Source organism: Lithobates pipiens, unplaced genomic scaffold (genome assembly GCF_037356315.1).
Source record: "Lithobates pipiens isolate NorthernLeopardFrog02 unplaced genomic scaffold, aLitPip1_a1.2 Scaffold_3, whole genome shotgun sequence".
NCBI classification, from domain to species: Eukaryota; Metazoa; Chordata; class Amphibia; order Anura; family Ranidae; genus Lithobates; species Lithobates pipiens.
The window spans coordinates 76,076,861-76,100,746 of NW_027507790.1; the positions used below are offsets into that span (position 1 = coordinate 76,076,861).

Here is a 23,886-nt window from a genome sequence, read left to right on the forward strand (position 1 = left end):
AACAAGTCTCCACCGGAGCTGAGGCAAAAATCTCAACGACCACAGCGCACCACAGTTGATTGGGAGTGACACATCTAGGGCCCTGTAATCCCAGAATAACCATATATAAAAAGTTTTTCCAAAGGACCTCTGTAGAGGAATAGATTAAATAAGTATATAATTATATCTGTGCAGGGACAAGTGAAATGAAGTTACAGTCCAAAAGGTAGTGAAGCCAGTGAATAAAATCATTAAGATGAAAGGAGACATATTGCTAAGCCAAATAGGTTGGATATAATTAGTGTGAATGAATAAAAACATATAATGTGAACAGTGAAAAGCAAAAGATAGTCCAAAGAACCTATAGTTACCATGACTGAGGTGAGTGAGTGCCAAACATGATACATTGAAGTTGTGAGGAAATATAGTTCAACCGGCGTGTATCAACTAGTGGTACGGTATAGCCGCAGAGACCACCTACGTCACGCTGCAAGATCTGAGGGGTGGCGGTGTCAGCGTCGGAACAGCTGATAGCGTTCGGCAGCCGGCGCCCAAACCACCTCCTAATAATCGCAGATGAACACTCGGCAAGCCGCCGCATGGCGTCAACAAGTGACGTCATGCGCACGCGCATGGGGCATGGTGTCAATGTGATGGGGGACCCGCCCCCGACGCTGCATCCAAAGGGGCGGAGGGAAGAGGGAGGGCCCCAAAGCGCATCACAGCTCCGGAACTAGAGGTGTACATCAGCAGCCAAAACAAAAAAAAAAAAAAGAGTATATAATGTATACAATAAAAAAGCCCAGGGTGCTGACCCGATCACAAATGCAGTCAAAAATACTAAAGGTAATGATTGAATGCTACCGCAGTATTATGCTTCCATCCCTAATATCTAGACACAAAGAGGGGGGAAGGGGAAATTGGGACTTTATATGAGGCAAAGAATGCATAGATTCATCTACCTCCATCCCTAATCAAGTATTATAGGAAAAATGGGATGGGACTTTGAATGAAGCATAGCTGCAAGGTAGGTATGCAAGGACATATCTGAAATTCATTAGCTAGGTATAAGATTTGAGGGTAAACAATAATAACATGAGTAACAATAATATGAATTGATAATCAATTCATATTATTGTTACTCATGTTATTATTGTTTACCCTCAAATCTTATACCTAGCTAATGAATTTCAGATATGTCCTTGCATACCTACCTTGCAGCTATGCTTCATTCAAAGTCCCATCCCATTTTTCCTATAATACTTGATTAGGGATGGAGGTAGATGAATCTATACATTCTTTGCCTCATATATAGTCCCAATTTCCCCTTCCCCCCTCTTTGTGTCATCAACTCAAATGCATAAAAAGAATGGGTAGACCACAAGGGGGGCTGGTGCTCAAAAATTTTAGGGGGGGCGCAAACTGAAAAATACTGGAAAAAAAGCCCATCAAATGCAGCCACTCATGCCCATCAATTGCAGCCATTGTGCCCATCATATGCAACCACTTGTGCCCCATCATATGCAGCCACTTGTGCCCATCATATGCCACCACTTGTGCCCCATCAAATGCCGCCACTTGTGCCCCGTCACATGCAGCCACTTGTGCCCCATAACATGCAGCCACTTGTACCCATCAAATGCCACCACTTGTGCTCATCAAATGCAGCCACCTGTGCCTATCATATGCCCCACTTGTGCCCCATCATATGCAGCCGATTGTGCCAATCAATTGCCGCCACTTTTGCCCATCATATGCTGCCACTGTGACCCCTGCCCGCTGTCTGCCCAAAACTTACCTCATATTAGTGGCGGGTCAGGCAGCGGGCGATGGTGGCGAACTGTGGGGCAGTGAACTGTGGGGCGGCTCCTGTGTCCTCCATGCCTCCCCCTCCTCTGTTCTTCTGTTCTGCTAGGCGTCCAATGGGGCACCTGTGCCTTCAGCCAATTAGGTGACGGGTATTAGACCCACGCTTCCTGATTGGCAGTTCAGTGTTAGAAAAGCAAATATTAATTTGCTTTTCTAACACATCTAGATGGACTGCGAGCACAATCATTTGTGCTCCAAGTCCACCTTTTTGGAAGTCTATTAAAGCCTATGGCTCTAATCAGGTGCTTCAAAAAACACCCCCACCACTGTAATTCAGGCGCCCGGCATCCGAAAAGGGGCCGGACACCTGAATAGGGTAGATTGCACTGCATGAATCAATCCATTAGTCATATAGGGGGGTGGCGTGACAGAGGGGGCGGCGCCTGTGCACCCTCAATGGACGGGCCGACCCCTGGTAGACCATCATAGTGCAGTATCTCAGATAACTTATTTTATTAAAAGAGGATAAATTACTCCCAAATATAGTGCACTAGTAACATCCATTGCATTAGATAAAACACATGTCTTTCCTATAATTAAGTCATGGTCATGTGACAAAACGCATCAGCAGGCTGGGCCGCGTGACCTCAGCACACCCGCTTGTGTGTCCCTAAGAGCAGGTTCACACAGGGGCGACACGACTTCCAGGACGACTTTGTAAGGCAACTTGGAGACGACTTTAACACGACTTAGACACGACCTGGGGCGACTTGCACAACACGACTTTAGGTCGCCCCAGGCCAGGCGACTTTTGCCGCGGCCAATCAGAGAATGAGCTCTGAAGGGGGAACTCCACGCCAAATTTATGAAAAAAATTTGGCGTGGGTTCCCCCTCCGAGAGCATACCAAGCCCTTAGGTCTGGTATAGATTCTAAGGGCAACCCCCTACGCCGAAAAAACGGCGTGGGAGTCTCCCCAGATCCATACCAGACCCTTATCCGAGCACGTTACCCCAGGAAAGGGGGTGGGGACGAGTGAGTGCCCCCCCACCTCCTGAGCCGTACCAGGCCGCGTGCCCTCAACATGGGACAAGGACAAGGGCCTCTTCCCGACAACCCTGGCCTTTGGTTGTTGGGGTCTGCGGGTGGGGGGGCTTATCGGAATCCGGGAGCCCCCTTTAATAAGGGGGCTCCCGGATACCGGCCCCCCACCCTATGTTAATGAGTATGGGGTACAATGTACCCCTACCCATTCACCTGTGAAAAAAATTTACAAAAAAAACACAACACACAAGGGTTAAAATTGTTTATTGCACAGCTCCGGGGGGTCTTCCGTCTTCGGGGGTCTTCTCGCCGGACTCCTCAGTTATCTTTTGCTAGCTCTTTTACTAGCGGAGGAGCCCAGGTTTCTTCTTCGCCGCCGCCCTCTTCTTTCGACTTCGGGGGTCTTGTCCCCCTCTTCGGTTCTTCTTGCCGGGCCACCGCGCCTTCTTCTAGTTCTTTTATAAGCGGTGGCCCGGTCTTCTGTCGCCGCTGCCGCCGTCTTCTGTTCTTCTCTTCAGGAGATGTTGCCTCGTCACTGTCTCTGCTCACAATGACAGGGTGTGGCGTGCTCTGGGACTGTGACATCATAATGGGCGGGGACATCATCCGGGATGTCCCTATATAAGTCGTGGCATGCCACGTCTCCATCATTGTGAGCAGAGACAGCGACGAGGCAACATCTCCTGAAGAGAAGAATAGAAGACGGCGGCAGCGGCGACAGAAGACCAGGCCATCGCTTGTAAAAAAGCTAGAAGAAGGCGCGGTGGCCCGGCAAGAAGAACCGAAGAGGGGGACAAGACCCCCGAAGTCGGAAGAAGAGGGCGGCGGCGAAGAAGAAAGCCGGGCTCCTCCACTAGTAAAAGAGCTAGCAGAAGATAGTGGAGGAGTCCGGCGAGAAGACCCCCGAAGACGGAAGACCCCCGAAGCTGTGCAATAAACTATTTTAACCCTTGTGTGTTGTGTTTTTTTTGTACATTTTTTTTCACAGGTGAATGGGTAGGGGTACATTGTACCCCATACTCATTCACATAGGGTGGGGGGCCGGGATCTAGGGCCCCCTTATTAAAGGGGGCTCCCGGATTCTGATAAGCCCCCCGCCCGCAGACCCCGACAACCAACGGCCAGGGTTGTCGGGAAGAGGCCCTTGTCCTCATCAACATGGGGACAAGGTGCTTTGGGGTTGAGGGCACGCGGCCTGGTACGGCTCAGGAGGCGGAGGGGGCGCTCACTCGTCCCCACCCCCTTTCCTGGCCGGCCGGGTAGCGTGCTCGGATAAGGGTCTGATATGGATCTGGGGGGGACCCCCACACCGTTTTTTCGGCGTAGGGGGTTCCCCTTAGAATCCATACCAGACCTAAGGGCCTGGTATGCTCTCGGAGGGGGAACCCATGCCAATTTTTTTTCATAAATTTGGCGTGGAGTTCTCTCTTGAGAGCTGATAATTCTGTCAGAGTCGCCTCCGTATAAACGGAGATCCGACTTGTAGGTGACCTCCATTGAAATCAACGGGTACCAGTAGCCTACAAGTCGGATTGAAGTAGTACAGGAACCTTTTCTGAAGTCGGAGTGATTACAGTAGTGTGCATTAAACGGCTCTCATTCACTTACATTGATTTTTACATGTTGTCCGACCTGAGGCGACTAGGGGCGACCTGAAGTCGGATCTGAGTCGCCCCTGTGTGAACCGGCTCTAAGCATACCCCAATATCTATCCATCCAAGAACGCTCATCCTTGAAAGTATAGTTCACCTTTACAAAAAAACTGCCTATTCAGGTAAGGGATGTTTGTAGATTAAAAGAAACTGTGCAGCTCTGACTAAAGATGAATAATACCCTTGCTAGAAGTGTAGGCCAGGGATCTTCAAACTATGGCCCTCCAGTTGTTCAGGAGCTACAATTCACATAATGCCTAGTCATGTCTGTGAATATCAGAGTTTTACAATGCCTCACGGGACATGTAGTTCCGTAATAGCTGGAGAGCCATAGCATACCTCCCAACCCTGTGAAATGGGAATGTGGTACACCTACTAGCAAACATATGTAGGCATAGGACATGCCTCCTGCCACCCTTAAAGGAGAATTAACCCTCAAAAAAGGTTAATTAAATCCACAGGGGCTTTTTTTACCACTACTATTTTAAAATGTACAAATACAGCAATTTAGTTTTTGGATGAAAGGTTTAGCACTGGAAAAATACCTTTTGAATGATAAAAAGTGCATTTTATATACAACTATATAGATCAGACCAAAATGAGGGACAAATGAGGGGGGGGGGGAGGGACAGAGGGACAGAGGGGCATTTTTCCAAATCAGGGACAGTCCCTTGAAATCAGGGACAGTTAGGAGCTATGGCCATATGTTGCAGATCCCTGGTGTAGGCCATTTACATACCTTATGAAGCCTGACTGGAATACTCCCAGGACGTTGCTAAGTACTCCCAGAAGGTTGCTAAGTGAGGCCTAGTCATCACTGCTCACCTCCACCACCACAGGAGTGAGCTATTTCTCTGATTCATACCCCCCATGCTCTTTCTTTCCCCTGATGCAGTAACTCTGAGCTCAGCATTTAAGAACTCAGCCCTGTGATGGCAGAGTGAGCAGTGTTGACTAGGCCTCACTTAGCAATGTCCTGGGAGTACTTAGCTACATCCTGGGAGTACTTAGCTACATCCTGGGAGTATTCCAGTCAGGCTTCATGATGTATGTAAATTGCCTACACATATAACAAGAGCTTTATTCAACTTTACACAAAGCTGTACAGTTTGTTTTTATCTAAAGACGCCCCTTATCTGCATAGGCAGGTTTGTGGTAAAGATGAACTATCCCTTTAAGGGGACTCCCTACCTATGATTGCTGTGACGTGTTTCATCTAGTGCCCTGGATATTACTAGTGCACTATGCACGTGAGTAATTTTATTATTTTTTAATAAAATAAGTTATGGTCTTCCCGTTCATTGGCGGTACATTGTGGTGCAAGAGTGTGGTTTTGGAGCACTTTCTTCACACAAGACTGTGATGAAATTATTCACAAATGTTTTGAGAGAGCATCGCTCATATGTTTTACTTTGAAGGCTTATGCACACATTCCTTTCCCGCATAGGCAGTTTTTTTGTAATGGTGAACTTTACTTTTAAGGATGAGCGTTCCTAGGTGACTATATACTGGGGAATGCCGAGGGACACATAAGTGGGCATGCTGAGGTCACGCGGCCCCACCTGCTGATGCGTTTTGTCACATGACTGTGACTTAATCATAGAAAAGACATGTTTTATTTAGTGCACTGGATGTTACTAGTGCACTATACTTTTGAGTAATTTTATCCTCTTTTAATAAAATAAGTTATCTGAGATACTGCACCATGATGGTCTTCCCATTCTTTTAATGCATTTGTGTTGATGGGAGTCCCTCCTTTTAAAAAGAGCATATCAAGTACACCACATTAGTGGGGCTGAAGATATCTGTGGATTGACACTCATTATTAGGATAAGTGTTTTTAGACCTTACCATTGTGTAGGTCTAAATGTGAGGTAAGGGGCTAGAGTGTGAGGTAGCGGTACAATGTGGCACAAGAGTGTGGTTTTGGAGCACTTTCTACACACAAGACTCTGATGAAATTATTCGCAAATGTTTTGAGAGAGCATTGCTCATATCTTTTACTTTGTGCACAAAAGGACATTAAAACAGTAGTAAGAAGGGCCGGCAACACTGTAATCCTTGAAGTGTCATTTATTGGTACATCAGAGTGACAGTAAAACAATAAAACTGACGCGTTTTGGCAAAAGCCTTAGTCGTAGCAAAAGGACATTGAATATGATATTATTGTTTTAGAAATATTCACATATTGCACATTGTTACAATTTTTTTGTACAGGTATTTATGTTACCAAGTTGTAGTACTATTGATGTGGTGATTATCACTACACATTCCTCTATTATGTCCTTTTAGTATGGGTTGTGATTGCGCTGCACTATAGAGGAGGTGTCAAAAAAAAAAAAAAAAGTGCCTGCGCTTATTTGGCGCAATGCATTTTCAAATGAGCCCATTCAAAATGAATGGGCTCAAATCGCACGGCACTGCATCACATGTGAATTGCACAGGAATGCGGTGTTGTTCCTGTGTGACTCACATGCGGGATATAGTATGAACAGGGACTAAACGTTTCAGCAAAGCTTGCTGTAGTAGCAGTAGTAGTACCAGTAGTAGTAGTCACAGTAGTAGTAGCAGTAGCAGTAGTCACAGTATAAATAGTAGTAGCAGTAGTAGTAAAAGTATTAGTAGTGGCAGTAGTAGTACTAACAGTAGTAGAAACAGTAGTAGTAACAGTAGTAGTAGTGGCAGTAGTAGTAACAGTAGTAGTATTACTAGCAGGAGCAGTAGTAGTTGTGGCAGTAGTAGTAGCAGTAGTAGTACTAGCAGAAGCAGTAGTAGTAGTGGAAGTAGTAATAACAGTAGTAGTAGTGGCAGTAGGGTTGCCACCTGTCCAGGATTCACCCGGACAGTTCGGGTTTGGAATCCTGTGTCCGGGTTTCAGTCTGCCTGAAAACCGGACACATTATTTAGACTGGGCTGTGGCTCCCCAAGTAGCTTAGATAGTAACACAAAAATCTGTTGCCATTCGGGATCTGCGACCCGCTCTCTGAGGGTAGGTTTGGCATCACTGGGGGGCATGATGTTAGTAAGAGCAGTTTGGCCACACCCACTGTTTGCCGCAGCGCAGTGCATTACCACTCTCCTTGGGGCACCAAAAGGTGTCCCAGGTCTTTTATAATCCTATAGTGTATACTACGAAAAAAATGTGCCCTGTGCCGCTAAAGTGTTCGGGTTTGGCTTGAAGAAAAGGTGGCAACCCTAAGTGGCCGTAGTAGTAACAGTAGTAGTACTAGTAGTAGTGGCAGTAGTAGTAGCTGTCAGCTCCTCCACCTCTAGGATCACATTGCGCATTTCTTCTCCCAAAATCGCACGCTCCTCTCCCTTTCCTCAGCTCGTCAGAACCAAACCTGAAAGGGCCGCTAGGCGGCGCTGTCCCATAGTGGTCTATGGCCGTGGCTCAGGGACCGTTGAACCTTGGTGAGGTTACAGATAATGACGCGCTAGGCTTATATAACAGGATCTGAATTCGGACGTCTCTCTGGAAGGGGCTCTTTATTTAACCCTATATATGATTTAGCACATCCCATCCGTGTAACGACAATCCTCTTTATTTGTAGAGCCCTCCCGTGGTATGGGGTGGAGAGGAGTGCCTGGCGTCCTGTATACACAGCACAGCCGTACATTGATGGATTCATAGACTCACTATTGGCGGTGTGAACGGACTCCGTGCATGTGCTCTGTTTACCAGCAATGTGTCAGTGTGGCCCCGCCTCCTCCCCTCCCCTGGGCGGGGCCACGCTGACACTGTGGCAGGCTGTAGAGTGAGTGGGGTGAGTTTTGGTAAGCGGACTTAGGGCGGGTCCTTACCTGCCCCTCCGAATAAAACCTGCTCACAGGATGTCTCCCGTGCTGGAGAAGAGCACTGATCACAGGGACACAGAGCGGGATCTCATCTCCCATACACTATGGCCGGTCCCTCCAATAAGAAGTCCATCATCCTCGGGGTGGTCGGCCTGCTGCTAGTGCTCTTCGGGGCCGTGCTGGTCTTCATATTTCCTGTCATCATGAAGCAACAAGTGGAGAAGGTTGGTGTGTGAGAGTGACAGTGCTGGAAGTTACCAGGAGTGCATGTCACTGAATCTGGGGATCATGTGCAGGACAGCCAATTGGCTTCCAGCTTCAGCTTGTTCAGATAAGCTTTTAAATGAAAGATAAAAGTTGATTGGTCAGTCATGTACCGCTGCTCCTCTAGGCTTGGTCATTCCCCTTATGATTGGTGAGATCGCTATGTGTGAGTAATAATCAGATGTGGTTCATGGCTGTGGGTGGGATGATGGAGGTGACAGGACCCCAGAGTCCTCCTACAGCCAGGGGACACGTCCTCACACTGATGTCCCCCACCCTGGGCACACATGTCATTCACCCACAGGAGGCTCCATTCTCTATTCTATATTCTCCATGCTCCTTACATTTTTGGAGTAATCTCTATACACCTGTTGACTGTTATCCCTGTATGTATAGAGCTCTATATTAATCCCTCTATGTATAGAGTGCTATATGTATGTACAGAGCGCTATATTAACCCCTGTATGTATAGAGCTCTATATTAATCCCTCTATGTACAGACTGCTATATTTAATCCTTGTCTATAGAGTGATCTGTATGTAGGCTGATCTATATTATCCTTGTATTTACAGGTGAGCTGTATTATTCCTATATGGCCAGTGATCTGTATGTACAGGTGATATATAATATTCATTAGGTACAGGCTGAGATATACGACTCCTATATGGACAGTGATCTTTATGTAGAGTGCGATAAGAATCCTTGTATGACAGGTGATCTGTATTGTCCTTATAGGTACATTGTTCGCTATAGACAGAGTGACATCATTTATATAATCACTATGTAACCTTTCTATAGACATCCTATCAGTACAATGTGCTCATGACTTTGCACTTCACTTAAGTACTTAGATAACCATGAACATTGTACAGCCTTTCAAAGTCTTCTATCCTAATCCCGCTTTTACATGATCTATTTGCTCATTGTTCTACAGAGTATCCGACCTCTTTAGCTAGTCGTGGTCACATGCTGCTCTTCAGAAGAAGTGACTGGGCATTCATCACCATCACACCAAGAAATGTATAGACTCATTCTGAACATTGCAACATATAAAGGCTCATGCACACTGGCTGTTTTCAGAGGGTTGTGTGTGTTTTTTTTTTTTTTTTTTTTTTTATTATTATTTTATTTATTATTATTTTTTTTTTTTTTTTTTTTTTTTCTGCCTCTAAAATCCGTTGGGCTATATCTCCATGCACACATAGGTTTTTAGCAAGGTTTAGAGGCAGGAAAAACCAGTGCATCCAGGAGCAGCAGGGTCCAGGCAGCTAAAATGCTTGACACTGCTAGAAGCTGCTAAAAGCTAGTGCTTGAGCATTAATTTCAATAGCCAGAATAAATTATGGCCAGTGAAATTATTTCACTCTGAGCTTGATGCATGTAAAAGCTTTACACACTTTTACAAGTGTCAGGCATTCTTTTTTTTTTTTTTCTGTAAAACTGCTGCTGGCTTCTAGGAGAGTTAAAAAAAAAAAAGCTAAGTGTATGGGGCCTAAAGGAGTAGTAGTACTGTGCCCAGAAGTCACAGGTGTTTTTGTACAGATGTGGCTGCAGCCTGTGCTAATTGATGGGTGAGCATCCTTGGGCACAGACAGTCTGCGTTCAGGACCCTGGAAGAATGTGTACACTTAGATGTACACACAGCTGTGCCATTTGTCAGCCTGTCGTTAATTGTACAGGCCGCTGGTCTCATCTGTCCGCAAACACCTGTGGTGCAGAAATCCTCCTCCTTTGCTATTGTGAGTTTGGACTTGATCATTCCAAAATCATATAATACAAGAGTGTCCCTAATGGATGCTCGGCAGTGCTAGCAATACATATTAAAGCAGTTGTTTAGTTACGTTTTTAACTTTGACCTACAGGTAAGTCTATAGGAAGGAATAAAGTAAAAAGAATATCTCCTCCTAAACCTGTACAGTTTAGGAGATATTCTCCTCACAATGGGCTGCTGACTTCAGAGGCACATGCGCACCAGGGATTCTCTGCTGAAAGTCCAGCAGATGCCAGACCCTGCCAGGAAGAAAACGACATCATGGCTCCAGCCACTCAGAGGCGGAACTGCGATACCCAAAAGACGCATCGAGGGAACATGTCAGCTCTCTCAGCGTGGACCGAGTGAGATGCCGGCGCCTCGTTCTAAGGTAAGTATTTCATAATAAGCTAGTATGCGGTGCATACTAGCTCATTATGTCATGTATTTTTTTTTTTTTTTTTTTTTTCTCCCCCTTTTACAGGTGTAAAAAGTCAGCGGGATTACTCCCGATTTAAAGCAGAGTTCCAGGCTTCTGTCCTACACCGCCATGGTGAGGTACATCACCTCCGGTTTTATATCTGCCCCTCCTGATCTCCACTGCCTTCTGGGACCTGTGTGTGCGTGTCCCAGAAGTTGCCAGGCCCCATCAGTAAGTGCAGTGCAACTCATGCACAGTAGGAAACCAGCTGTGAAGCCTGAAGGTTTCCCTTAGTTGCAATACAGGCACCTGCACCCAAGAAGATGGTCCATGATTGGCTGAGTCCAAGGGACATGGCCATCACAGATTTTCCCCAATATGTGCCCACATTCTATTTTATGCCATCCTTTCTAGAAGAAAATGTTCTGGTCTCCTGTATGGAGGAAAAATAGTGTAATGCTCATAAGTGCCAATTCTAAAAGTCTACTTCAGCCAAAAGCTGCACCTAGTACAAGGTTTGCCTTATGTGAATTTTTTCGGAGGAGTTTGTGTACAGGGATTGCTTTCACAAGTTGGTGTAAAAACAAGGGTGGATAGCCCTTGTGCTCATTACAGGGGAATGTCGTACACTTTCGGCCACAGTGAGTATGTAAGATGTAACATCTGAGAGGAGGCTTTCTTTTTTTTTTTTTTTTTTTTTTTTTTTTTTTTTCATGTGATCAGTAGTAAATTAACTGCATCCCACATCCTGTGTGGCAAGGATCCGAATCATATGCTTTTTAGCAAAATAGCCTCCTAATGTAAAGTATAAATGTAATTCTATAAAATGGTGGAAGGCACAGATGTCTTAAGTGTGTTTTTATTTTTTTATTTGCCATTACAATCTCTGTAGTATCCCCATTAAAGTGGTTGTAAACCTCAGACATCAAATATGAACAAAGCATATCTTGTAGTGTTGCTTTTTTTAGCGATAATGGTGACAGGGGAGGGACCTCTAGCACACAACCTTTGCTTGACCGCCTCAGTGCTGTTGCTGTGCAGGGGTGGGTGTCCATGAGCTCTGAGTTCTCATTGGGCTCTGGATAGTGTAGCTTCAGCTCCCAACCCTTGCTTTGAAAGCTCAGACAAGCTTTATTTTATTTTTTTTTCATCTCTTTATTTTAGCATTGAACAAGATCAAATCAAGGGTAAAAATAAAAGGGAGACAGTAACAATTCCAGGAGTCGTTGCTCGCATCCTAGGTAACACTTATTAGTTATTATAGAGAAGCCCACAGCTACCTTGGCGCTATCAAACCCAGGGGGACTCTCCTACGTCCCGGACATTCAGTCCCAGTGGACTTGTCCCTTCTCTCCACTGCAACGACACAGACCCCCCCCCCCCCCCCCCCGTCAGAGGAGCAGCCGATCGTGTCTTCTTTACTTGCGTCTAACAGATGCGATTGAGGAAAAGCCGATCACCGGCTCCTCCTAATTACACCATCAGACTCTTTACCGAGATCGTAGTTGCGGGGTGTCAGACTGACACACCGCAACAACGATCGCTGCGATGTGCGCCCCGGGGGTGCGCAGCGGCTCAAAATCCTGAGGATGTCATGACGCCCAGTCAGGTTTTTGAAACCACTTTTCTGCCATCATTCTGCTATTGGGTGGCGGCAAGTGGTTAAATGTGGTGCCTGCCAGTGCTAGCAAAACTGTCTAGGCTGGAGGAAGTTGAGGTTGATCCAGATGCATGCTCCCTACAAGCCACCCATATGGATTCAAACATCCCTCGCTGGAAGAAAGTGCGCCTCTGACCAGTCTCTCCAGCATACATCAGGATGTATGGGGGTATATTTTTGCTTTTTGGGGACACAATACCACCTGGTCAGCAACTTGTAGTTATTCTCTTGAGCCTTGGACTCTACTGAGCTAGTATGGGTCAATCGCATTGACGATCAGGCTCCCATTCCCTAATGAAATATGGTTTAGGCATTGCTTTTTCATACATCATGGGACAGTCGGGCTAATATTCATTACCTGCTGGATTATACTCCATTAGGTGAATGGACACTGGTAGACTAAAGGTCTTCAGACCGGACCTGATCCCCCCCCCCCTATATAACCCCTCCCATACAAGTACTATAGGGTGTGTTTTTTTTTTTTTTTTTTTTTTTTTTTTTTTTTTTAAAACCAGTGTCTCCATGGTAGATGGCACAGTTTGTTTGAGCTCCAGGTCTCTAGTCCCACAAACTGTTCAAAAAATGACTCAAGGGATTGACCGATCGGATCTATTTGACACAGGCTCTTATGCTTAGCTAAATAGTACATGAGCCTCGCAAAGAACTCAAGATCCTGCAAGGTTTTGCCTGTAACATGGTCTCCAGGGGCTGGACCCTGCAGAATGGAAATCATGGACACTACAGCGCTAAAGCATTTCCAGCAGGGTGATGTACAGGTCCAAGGGAGTGGACCCTAAACATGAAAGGGTAGCCAGTCCTTGAAGGTCCAAGTGACAGGAACCTGCTTCTAAGTGGCCCTGCACCTGGACGGGTAAGTGAAAAACCTTTTATTTTTATTATTGTGGGAGTGTCCCAGTGATTGTAACAATTGGTCAAGCTAGGTAAAGACTGGACACCTGTGTGCAGTGACCATACGGGGGAGTTCTGGGCTAGCTGTGGATGTCTGTAAAGTGTACCCCCCCCCCTTTCTTTTGTCTGGCTGTTTTTTACCTGCATGATGGCGCACGATGCTGTGGCATTTCTTGCCTTAGTTCGTACGCAAATACAGCCATGCCCATTTGCCAGGACCGTGTGTGTGTGTGTGTGTGTGTGTGTGTGTGTGTGTACCCAGCTTATATGAGCTGTGCGACACAGAGCAGGCTCTGGACAAACATGCAGTGGTTCATTTTTCCTTACCCGGTTCATGTACGGTGTTGGCAGGATTGTTGCATAGGGGCTTGGTGAGCCCTATTAAAGGGTCTACCTTCTGAGGTGTTTTAATTACACCCAAGTACTTTGTTTTCAGGCATTGAATGTAATCCAAAAAGAGGAGCGGGACTACAGGGAAGGGCACACCCATGTCATCAGTAGTTCCTGATGAACCTAGTCGTATCCCCTGAAAGACCAGAGCCTCCCGGGCAATCTGAGCCGCTGTGCCTACAGTTAACACTACTGCTTTACCCTTCATCATGAAGAATGAACTGTCCTCAGCCCTAGCCAGGTTAGAGCTCAGGATTGCCAGCATGATTGCCTCCATCCTGCAGGGTGGCAGGAAGCATGACAGATCCCCATCCCTGGAATCTCCTTGTCTGGAGCAAGAATGAGTTGAGGATGGGGAAGAGCTTAAAGCTCAGGATTCGGTGGCGTGCCTGGCAGATGAGTTTCCGAGCAATCTGGACAAGAAGAGATCCACTCAATGTCTGCCTCAGTCAGAGGCTTTTGATCCTGACTCTGACTAAAAAGGTTCATTCTGCCTTTAAGTTGCCTCTCGCAGAGGTGACTGAGCCCCCTGGTCCTCTCTGCGACCTTTTCAGGTTGCACAGACTTTCCCACTATACCCCCTGTTGGAACAGGCGGTGTGTATGCTGATTGGGAACATCCTGACGGGTCTTTTGCCTCCTAAAAAGGTTTTCCCTTTCTATATTCCCATGGATGAAAAGTTTGTTAAATGGAGCATGCCAGCTGTAGATGCAGCAGTCTTAAACAAGAACTTAACTTGTCTGGTAGATAACGCACGGGGCTTGAAAGACTGTTGACAAGAAATTGATGCCCTTTTCCAGTTCAGCTGTTCAACCAGCTGTTTCAGGAATTGGTATTTCCCAGTCCGTAAAGGATCAGGTCAAATGGCCTGATGGGCCTAACCAGGAGGATCTGCCTGAAAGTAAGACCTTCCTTGAGTGCTGTGTTTTGCTGTTGAATGAGTGACTTGTAGAGCGCTAACTATGTGAACTGAATCGCCTCAGGGCACTTTCTTGCCACCGGAGTCTATCTGAAGCTTTGCATGGTCCTTACCCTGTAGGGTTCCAACATACTTGTAAACACATACATTGACATGCACACTATGGCCTTTTTTTACTGGATCTAATTAACCTACCAGCATGTCTTTGGAGTGTGGGAGGAAACTGGAGTACCTGGAGGAAACCCACACAGGCACAGGGAGAACATGCAAACTCCAGGCAGGTGGCGTTGTGGTCAGTATTTGAACCAGCGACCCTATTGATGCAATTTGAAAGTGCTAACCACTAAACCACTGTGTTGCCTGTTGATGCTTTAAAGGATTCAATACAACAGATTTCTAATCTGGCTTTCTTGTCTGTACATATGTGCAGACATTTATGGCTTAAGAACTGGTCAGCTGCACTTCCTTGTAAAAAGTTATTGGCTGGTTTTCCTGTTTCATGGGGACCATTTATTCAGTGAAGACTTGGTAAGACTGCTGCATTTTGCGGACATTTGAAAAACAATTCAGGACAAGTGGGTCACCTTAATTTTATATCTTGTGGTTGCAAGAGGTGCCCCCCCTCAGGTTTGTAAGATCCAGCGTTCGCTCAGATCCTCCCAAAAGAAACTTATTACTTCAGGCACTACATCATCTAATGCATCAAGGAGTGATTGTAGAGATTCTGGAATCCAAAAGGGGCACATGGTTTTACTCAAACCTATTTACGGTTCAGAAACCAAATGGGGACACGAGGCCTTTTTTATTTTTTTTATTTTTTTTTGGACCGAAGATCCCTGAATAAGAATCTTTTGCTGGAGTCCTGCTCAGTAGTAATGTCGCTCCAGAGGGGAGACTTTAGCCTCCATCGATATAAGACTCATACCTATCTTTCAGCCTCCATTGGAGGTTCCTACGATTTGCAGTAGAGGAACGTCTTTTTCAGTTTGTGGCTCTACCCTTGGCTACAGCTCCCAGGTGTTCACATGGGTCCTAGCACCAGTACTGGGTCACTTAAGGGCAAAAGGGACCCTGGTGCTCGGTTATCTGGACAACCTCCTGCTCAGATCACTGAGTGCAGGCTCTAGAACAGAGCATAATATACACAGTGGGGTATTTGAAAAGCTTAGGCTGCATCATAAATACAAAAAGTCAGCCTTGAGACCAGCTCAAAGCCTAACATATTTAGGTTTAGATTCTAAACGTGGTCCAAGCAAGAGTATTCATGCCATCCTTCAGGGCACAGATCCTTGTGGATCAGGTGAATCAGATAAGGGGCACCAGACAAACCTCCATTCAGCTCTGAGTCTTCTAGGGAGGATGGTATCCTGAGGCGGTACCCTATGCCCAGTTCCATTCCAGGCCTTTACAACACAACACTTTGTTGGCTTGGAACAGAGTAAGAAAAGCCCTGGATTATTCAATGTGCTTATCTCCAAGCGTGCTTAAGCCTAAACTGGTGGTTGCAGTTTCAGAACCTGTGAAAGGGAAAATGCTTTCTCCCAGTAACTTGGAGAGTACTGACTACATATGCCAGTCTCTCAGGCTGGGGAGCGACCCTAGACGGGCTCACAGCTCAGGGAAAATGGTCAGGGTCTGAGGGAGGACGGCTGCAAAGGAGATGTTGGAGCCAGATCCAAGGATCTGGCTCCAGCTTATGCCAGACTTTCAAAGAATGGTTGGTCAACAGTGACACCCAGTCAGAGACCTCTGTCCCTGTTGGAACCCAGGGAGTATACAAAAGGTTGCGTTCAGCGATTCGTTTTTTTTTTTTTTTTTTTTTTTCTCCAGTGAGACCCATAATTTGGAGGAAGCGTGACATTTCCAGGCAAGTGCTGCAAAGCTAGCTCCTTGTAGTATTGGTGAACATCAGGCAGACCCAGACCTCAATTACACTTGGACCGTTGTAGCAAAGGCATGGCTACTCGCAGCTTATTTCTCCACATAAACCCAATAAAGACTGTGGAGCTCCTTATAGAAGCAACGGGGTAGGTGAACAGGTACCATCGGCAGGAGAAACAGTATGCAGGGAAGGATTGTCCTTTTTTTTTTTTTTTTTTTTTTTTTTTTTTTTTTTTTTTTTTTAGGCTTGTGGCCCACCCGTTTGCAAGTCTCTTTATCCCAAGACTGCAAGTCTAAGCAAAGATTTTTTAGTAAGGGGACATTTGTGTGCATATAAAGTGTCCAGGCTGCTAGTGAGTTGCATGCCCAAATACCAATTTGAGGAGGGTGCCCAAGTAAAGGGGGAACGCCCCTTTCTGGGTGGTGATCATAGCAGAAGGAATCTTGATTGGTAAGATCTGATTTTGTGCACTTTATCTTGGAGACCTGGCTATGAGCTTCCAGTTCCTTCATCAGGTTTGGCAGTGAGACTGTAGGGTCCACAATGTGAAATGGGACGTCATCTGCATATGTGGAGAGTTTACGTTCTGAAGAACCTACATATACTGCTCTGATCGCATTAGCTCATATTTTCCTGAGCAAAGGTTCCAAGACCCGCACAAACAATTGGGGCAAAAGTGGAAACCCCCTCTATTGTGCCGTTCTGGATAGGGAATTCAGAGGACAGCCATTCACTTTAACCTGAGCAGAGGTAGACTAAAATAATTTGGAGGTCCCAGCCCTACCCTGGTCAGTACTGCATTGAAGAAACCCCAGTCCACGTGATCAAACGCCTTCTCGGCATCTGTGGAAAGAATCAAGTATAGGGGTGGTGGATTGCGTGTCTCGGTCCAACGAATGGGCTCCAGAGCCATAATAGAATTTATCTTAGGCCTTTCGACCCCATGAAGGTGCACATAGGAGCGATTAGTCTTGTAAAAAAATTTCAAGTAGTAGGCTTTCATTAAGCCACCCAGCCTTGGGCTCTTCCCCCCCTCAGGGAGGGACACCCTGGCCAACAACTGTCTGTGATATGGGTGTCTCTAAAACTGCTTGCTAAGCTGGGACATGGCTGGGGGCCCTTTCTCAACTGTGTCACTCTGTAGCTGTTCAGTTTCCTGTTTAAAAGCCTTCTCTACCCTGCAGCCAAATCTCTCCAGGTCCAAGTCCCCATCCCTCTGAAGTGCTAAGATGTCAGACCCCCCCTGGTCATGGTAGGCAGAGGAAGGCTGGGGCATATGTATCGTTTACCAGTTTTGGCGATGCAATAGAGGCGGCAGGGAGGCTTGGGCCACCTGAGCTGTGTTCTTCCCCTTGTCCTTACCAGGCACTGTCTTGGATTGTTAAGCACACTGCCTCCCTCTTTCACTAAAGTCATTGATGGGGTCCATGGGTGGATTTTGTGGAGCCCTGCAGCTGCAATTGTGCTCGGCGGTGATATGACATCCCAGGTGAGGCTCATGGAAGCTGCAGCAGTGTCCGTTGGCGAGGAACTGCAGAGGCACGTGTCTATGTGCTCATGTCCAGGCCCACCCCCCCCCCTCCTGGACAGGCCAAGCTTTATCATTTCTGCACTTTGAACTTTCTGCATTGTTTACTATATAGTTAGTTTTTAGAGGTCGACTGATATGGGTTTTTCTCTGGCCGATGCCGATATTTAGAAATCGTCGTGGCCGATATGATGCCTTTCATCTCAAAATCTAACAGACACCTTTCACACTGGGGCATTTTTCAGGCACTTTTGGGATAAAAATAGCACCTGTAAAGTGCCTGCAAAACATCTCCCCTGCAGTCTGTGTGAAAGCCAGACTGCTTTCACACTGAGGAGATGCACTGGCAGGACGTTAAGGCCGGGTTCACACCGCTGCGATGCGGGAACGCCGCAAATCCGCGGCGTTTTCCCGCATCGCACACCTCCCGCCGGCAGTTCACACTGCCCTATGCGGACGGCTGGGAGTGTCAATGTTATGTTAATGACACCCCCAGATCCGTCCGCATATCGCAGTGCGATCTGCCGACTCGCACAGGAATCGGATCGCATGGTGTGAACCCCCATGCGATCCAATTCTATTGCGGACCAAAAAAAGGGTCCCGTGCGAGTTTGCTGCGGGAGCGCTGCAAATTCAGCCATACTATCTGTATGGCTGAACTCGCATCGCTACGGAGATCAGATGTGATTTGCGGTGCGAATCACATCCGGATCTCCCCCCGCAGCAGTGTGAACCCAGCCTTAAAGTCCTGCAAGCAGCATCTTTGGAGTCGTGTACACCACTCCTGCCCACTGAAATGAAAGGGCACTGCTGCCGAAGCACCTGCAATGCAATTTGGCAGCAGCGCTTCACGGGCACATTTAACCTCTTCCTTGGCTGCTAGCTGGATTATAAGTGCACCGCTAAAATTGCGGTAAATCTCTGCTAAAACTGGCAGTGTTTTACCGTCAACGCCTGCCTGTTCCAGTGTGAAAGCAGCCTTAAGTAATACTGAAAATTTCTTACATTTAAACATTTTATTAAACAAACAAAACAAACATCCAATCAGTTCATTTGTATATGTATAATTTAGAGTAAATAAAAATTGTATGTATGATACTGTTTGACATAAAATATTACAACAACCACTATTTTATTCCCTAGGATCTCTGCTAAAAAAAAAAGTTTTGGGGGTTCTGAGTGATATTATTTTTTAGCAGAAAATGCAGGATTTTTATTTGTAAGTGTCAGAAAAGATTTAGTCTTTAAATGGTTAAACTGAGAACTCTACACACAGTTGAATTCATTCAGAAGTATAAACATTGTATCTCTTTGCTCTTTTCTTGGCAGACTGCCCAGAGAGGAGGAAAGTCACTTCACTGATGTCTTCAGGCAACTTGCATTGACTTCTATTAGGCTGCTTTCACACTGCAGCGGGAGCGGCGTCGGCGGTAAAGTGCCGCTATTTTTAGCGGCGCTTTACCGTCGTTTTAGCGGCGGTGTGCGGGCGCTAGCGGGGTGGTTTTAACCCCCGCTAGCGGCCGAAAAGGGGTTAAACCCGCCCGCAAAGCGCCGCTGCAGCGGCGCTTTGCCGGCGGTATTGCCGCGGTGTCCCATTGATTTCAATGGGTAGGAGCGGTGAATACACCGCTCCTTCACCGCTGCAAAGATGCGGCTAGCAGGACTTTTTTCACCGTCCTGCCAGCGCATCGCTCCAGTGTGAAAGCCGGAGGGCTTTCACACTGGAGTTAAAGGGGCCGGTTTTTTTCAGGCGCTATTTTTAGCGCTGTAACGCCTGAATACCGCCCCAGTGTGAAAGCAGCCTTACTGAAGTCATTTGCAAGTTGCGCTGAAGATATCGGCGGCGGCCTTTTTTAACGGCATGATTGGTTGATGCTGATTAAGCGCCAAATGTCGGTCGACCTCTAGTTTACAACTTTTTAGTTTCTGTAACATGTGGTCAGCATAACACATTATTCCATAGCCAAAAGATGTGGTAAAATAGATTTGAGCATGAACATCTGTACCCTAATCCTATTCTTGCACATGTATATTTTTCCCTATGAAAAATTGGCTATGGTGGCGGTCTTTAGATGCAATTAGAGCTGCACTGAAACTTCAGCCGCAGAAACAGATTAGCTGAAAATGGTGTTATCTGCATTTTGCCGATGAGAGAAAAAGGTGCTGCCTTTTTTTTTTTTTTTGCCTCAATCATTGACCAAGATTCTCGCATGTAGTTCTGGGTTGACTCCTCCCCGTTTTCATGATCAATGATCTTGCATGTAGCCCCAGACCAAGGGAGATTGACAGTTATATTGTGCTTCTGCCATTTGCAAATGACACCAGTTGTCACCCTCTCGCCAAGCTACTTGGTAATGGTCTAGTAGTCCGTTCCAGCCTTGTGTAGGTCTACAATCTTGTCCCTGACATCCTTGGACAGCTCTTTGGTCTTGGCCATAGTGGAGAGATTGTAATCTGCATGTGTCTGTGGTGTTTGGTGTTTTTTTTTTTTTTTTTTATTTGCCCCATTATGTTACTAAACGTCTTCACAGCTGCATTTTTTTGGTGCTTTTTTGCAGAAACGCACTACAGTTCATTTACATGGTTTCCTATGGGACATGTTCACATCTATGCTTTTGCAGAAGAAAAGCATATAATGTGTTTTTGCAGCAATTTTTTTTTTTTATTTTTTTATCTGCCCATCAACAAATTGACCAAAAGGCAAAAACGCAAATCGCAGCAAAATCACATGTGCAAAAGGCATTGCAGAAACAGATCAAAGGCAAACTGCATAGGTGTGTGCCTTATTTATGCTGACCGATCAATTTTCAGACGAGAATATTCAGATGAAAAATCTTTTGTACATTGAAAGAATGTTTGACATTTTCACTTTTAACATTATGTTTTTTAAAATGAATGCAATTTCTGAACGTAAACCACATACACTGTCTGAAAACGTCTTGGTCAAAGGAATATTCAATTTCCAAACTTTCTCGTCACTGTGGTTGAATGAACGACTCTTTGACGCCACTAACGTTCAGAAAATCAAACATTCCTAACTGCGTATTTATTTTATTTTTTTTTTTTTCTGATTAATCGAAGCAATCAGCCAACTTTATGAAAATAAATAATTAATTGCAGCCCTAGTATCTAGTAGGTCATCAATCACTTGTTTCTCCAGAGAAATCTTGACTGGTAAATGGTTCATTTCTATATTGATTGGTGCATTAACTCACCAAGAGATTATAAATTTGTGCATCGGTTACCTTCTGCAGGATAGCTCTGTCCACGATTAAGATAAAGCTAATGCCAGTGTAAGACTTGAGTACATATGGGGGGGGGGGAGAGAGAATGTAAAAGTGAATTTATTTATTTATTTTTTTTTTTAATGCGTGAAGACCTCTCCAGGGATTGAAAAGGTCCTCCCGTGAAATGACAGAAACCGTTTCTTACTGAAATGAGTTCGTTTTAGAGGTGTCTAACTTTTTGTCCATTGGGGTATTGAAATCCTTGCAGATAACAAGGTTACCCTTCTTATAATTTTTTTTGTTTGAATATATGTGGAAATTTGATGGGAGAATTTAGGAGGGTGGTCACTATGCAATGGGACTCCTGAATACATAGACTGTTCGCTTGAATTTTATTGCTTCATTCCAGAGGCTTTCCCCTTTTTGTCAGTCCATTCACATTAAGCTATAACAAGTTGCGCCATGTTGGTAAAAGGTTATGAACGAATAAAACTTTTCGCTTCAGTAACTAATATTTTTCGTTTTTAATATGGATTTTGGTATTCCTGCAGCTTCCAAAAGTGTTCGTAAACTGATAACCGATCAAATGAGAAGTTGGGTGCAGTAACTTCTGCACTGTTACTAGGGGGTATGTAAAACTAAACAAGCTAGCAACACAAAGGCTTAAGTGACCCGAAGGATTCATTCTTTTCCAGCTGGTATCGGGGAGCACGAGTTATCCTTTAGTTAGCCAAGAGTATTGTGCTATTGCTGGATGATCTTTCCTGATGGCTATTTATCCATCACATTGGCTTCATCTTCAGGTAGACACCGGAATTTAAGGCCAGCAATGGATATATTGTGTAAGGCCCCTTTCACACAGGGCTGTCTGCTCAGCAGGTATTGCTCTATCATTGTCAATCATTAGTTTAGTAGGAAATCCCAATTTGTATATGATCTTGTGATTGTGTAAAATCTTGGCGCTGGCGTTTAGGTTCCTGCCATTATGGTAGTTTGAGTGGTCTGAGAAAAGTACGATACTCACATATGGGTCTGGGAGTGGAGAGTTTTGATGAGCAAATTGAAATAATGGTTTTATGTGATAATGAATTCTTGCAATCACGTAACGAGGCAGACTGACAGAGCTTTGGGAGCCTATGAGCTCTATCAATTATTAATTCATGTTGTGATGTAGATTGCAATAGTTCTAAGGTCATTTGGTGTAAGAATTGGTTTAAATCTACATTTTGACATTTTTTTTTTTTTTTTCTGGGATACCACAGAACTTAACATTAGGTCTAGCCCTGTCTTGGTCTACGACCTTTTTTAACATGAGTGGTTTGCGTTCATCTTCTAGTTAAAAGTGAGCCTTCTAGTGTGTGTGTGTGTGTGTGTGTGTGTGTGTGTGTGTGTCTCACTCCCAACACTGCGACAACTCGGAATGCTGGGTCTCCTACTAATGACCAATGATTGGTTACTATACGGCAAGCCCTTGCATCTTTTGAGAAAAAATGTAAACAAGGAAAGTGTGTGCGGAGGGGGGGAGCTAGCTCAGGGTTAGTTTGGGTCAAAGGACGGGGGTCAGTGGCTCTAAGTAGGATAAAGAGTGCATTTTGGTTTCTGTGCCCTACATCAGGAAACACACGCTCACTATTGCTGTGAGCAGGAGAACTGTTTTAGCTTTTTCTTTTTAGCAAGTTATAGCAAGAAATCTACGGCTAAATCAAAAAAATGAAGTAAAATGTTGTGCCAGTTTCTTTGTTACCCCAAAAAAAAAATCTGTTACCATTTCCTACCAAATCGAAGCCAACTTTTTGTCCTGGAAAAATGGGTAGAATTCACCTGAAGACACTAAAGTTGGGATGATATATTCAGTTTTACTAACATGCCAAAAAATGTTAAGCATAAGGCCTCATGCACCCTGGATGTTATAAAAATGCCCAGTAGAATGCTGTGTTTTAAATGTCAACACTACCTGCCCGGAGTTTGCATGTTCTCCCTGTGCCTGCGTGGGTTTCCTCCGGGTACTCCGGTTTCCTCCCACAATCCAAAGACATGCAGGTAGGTAAATTGGCCCTAGTATATAAATGGGAACCTTGGATTGTGGGCTCCTTAAGGGTAGGGACCGATGTGAGTGTGCAATGTACAGGGATAGGGACAATTGTAGACACTCAGGTTGAACTTGATGGACTGGTGTCTTTATTCAACCTAACGACCTATAAACTAAATGTGAGGTTTGCAGCGTTTTTGCATTAGCGTTTTGCCATGTTGCAGGTTTTTTAGCAAAACTACAGTGCCTTTCAAAAGTATTCACCCCCTTGGCTTTTTACCTATTTTGTTACATTACAGCTTTCAGTTTAAAAAAAAAAAAAAAAAAAATTGAACTGAATAATATGTGATGGATCACAACAAAAATAGTCTAAGTTGGTGAAGTAAAACTAGAATGTGTACATAAAACAATTTTTTTTTTTTTTTTTATTTTTTTTTTTTTTTCTTGCTGCATTCTATACATTAAGATAAATGCCTCTGTCTAGCAGCCCTCCCAAATACAGTACTTGCCTGAGCCCCATCACTCCAGCAATGTTGCACAAGAAACCCAGCTCTCTGGACTCCTTCCTCACTGGCTGAAATGGCAGCGACATGTCATTGGCTGTCAGGGAGCCAATTACGGCAGGC

The 23,886-nt window shown here is 45.2% G+C and overlaps 1 protein-coding gene across 1 annotated transcript in view; it reads left to right on the forward strand.

Annotated features, from left to right (window-relative positions):
- The first annotated feature begins 8,236 nt into the window (after positions 1-8,236).
- Positions 8,237-23,886, forward strand: part of SCARB1 (scavenger receptor class B member 1) — a 146,244-nt gene continuing 130,594 nt past the window's right edge. Inside the window, exon 1 of the mRNA XM_077461826.1 lies at positions 8,237-8,505. Within this exon, the coding sequence (XP_077317952.1) occupies positions 8,386-8,505 (120 nt within the window). The 5' untranslated portion in view covers positions 8,237-8,385. The remainder of the gene's footprint in view (positions 8,506-23,886) is intronic.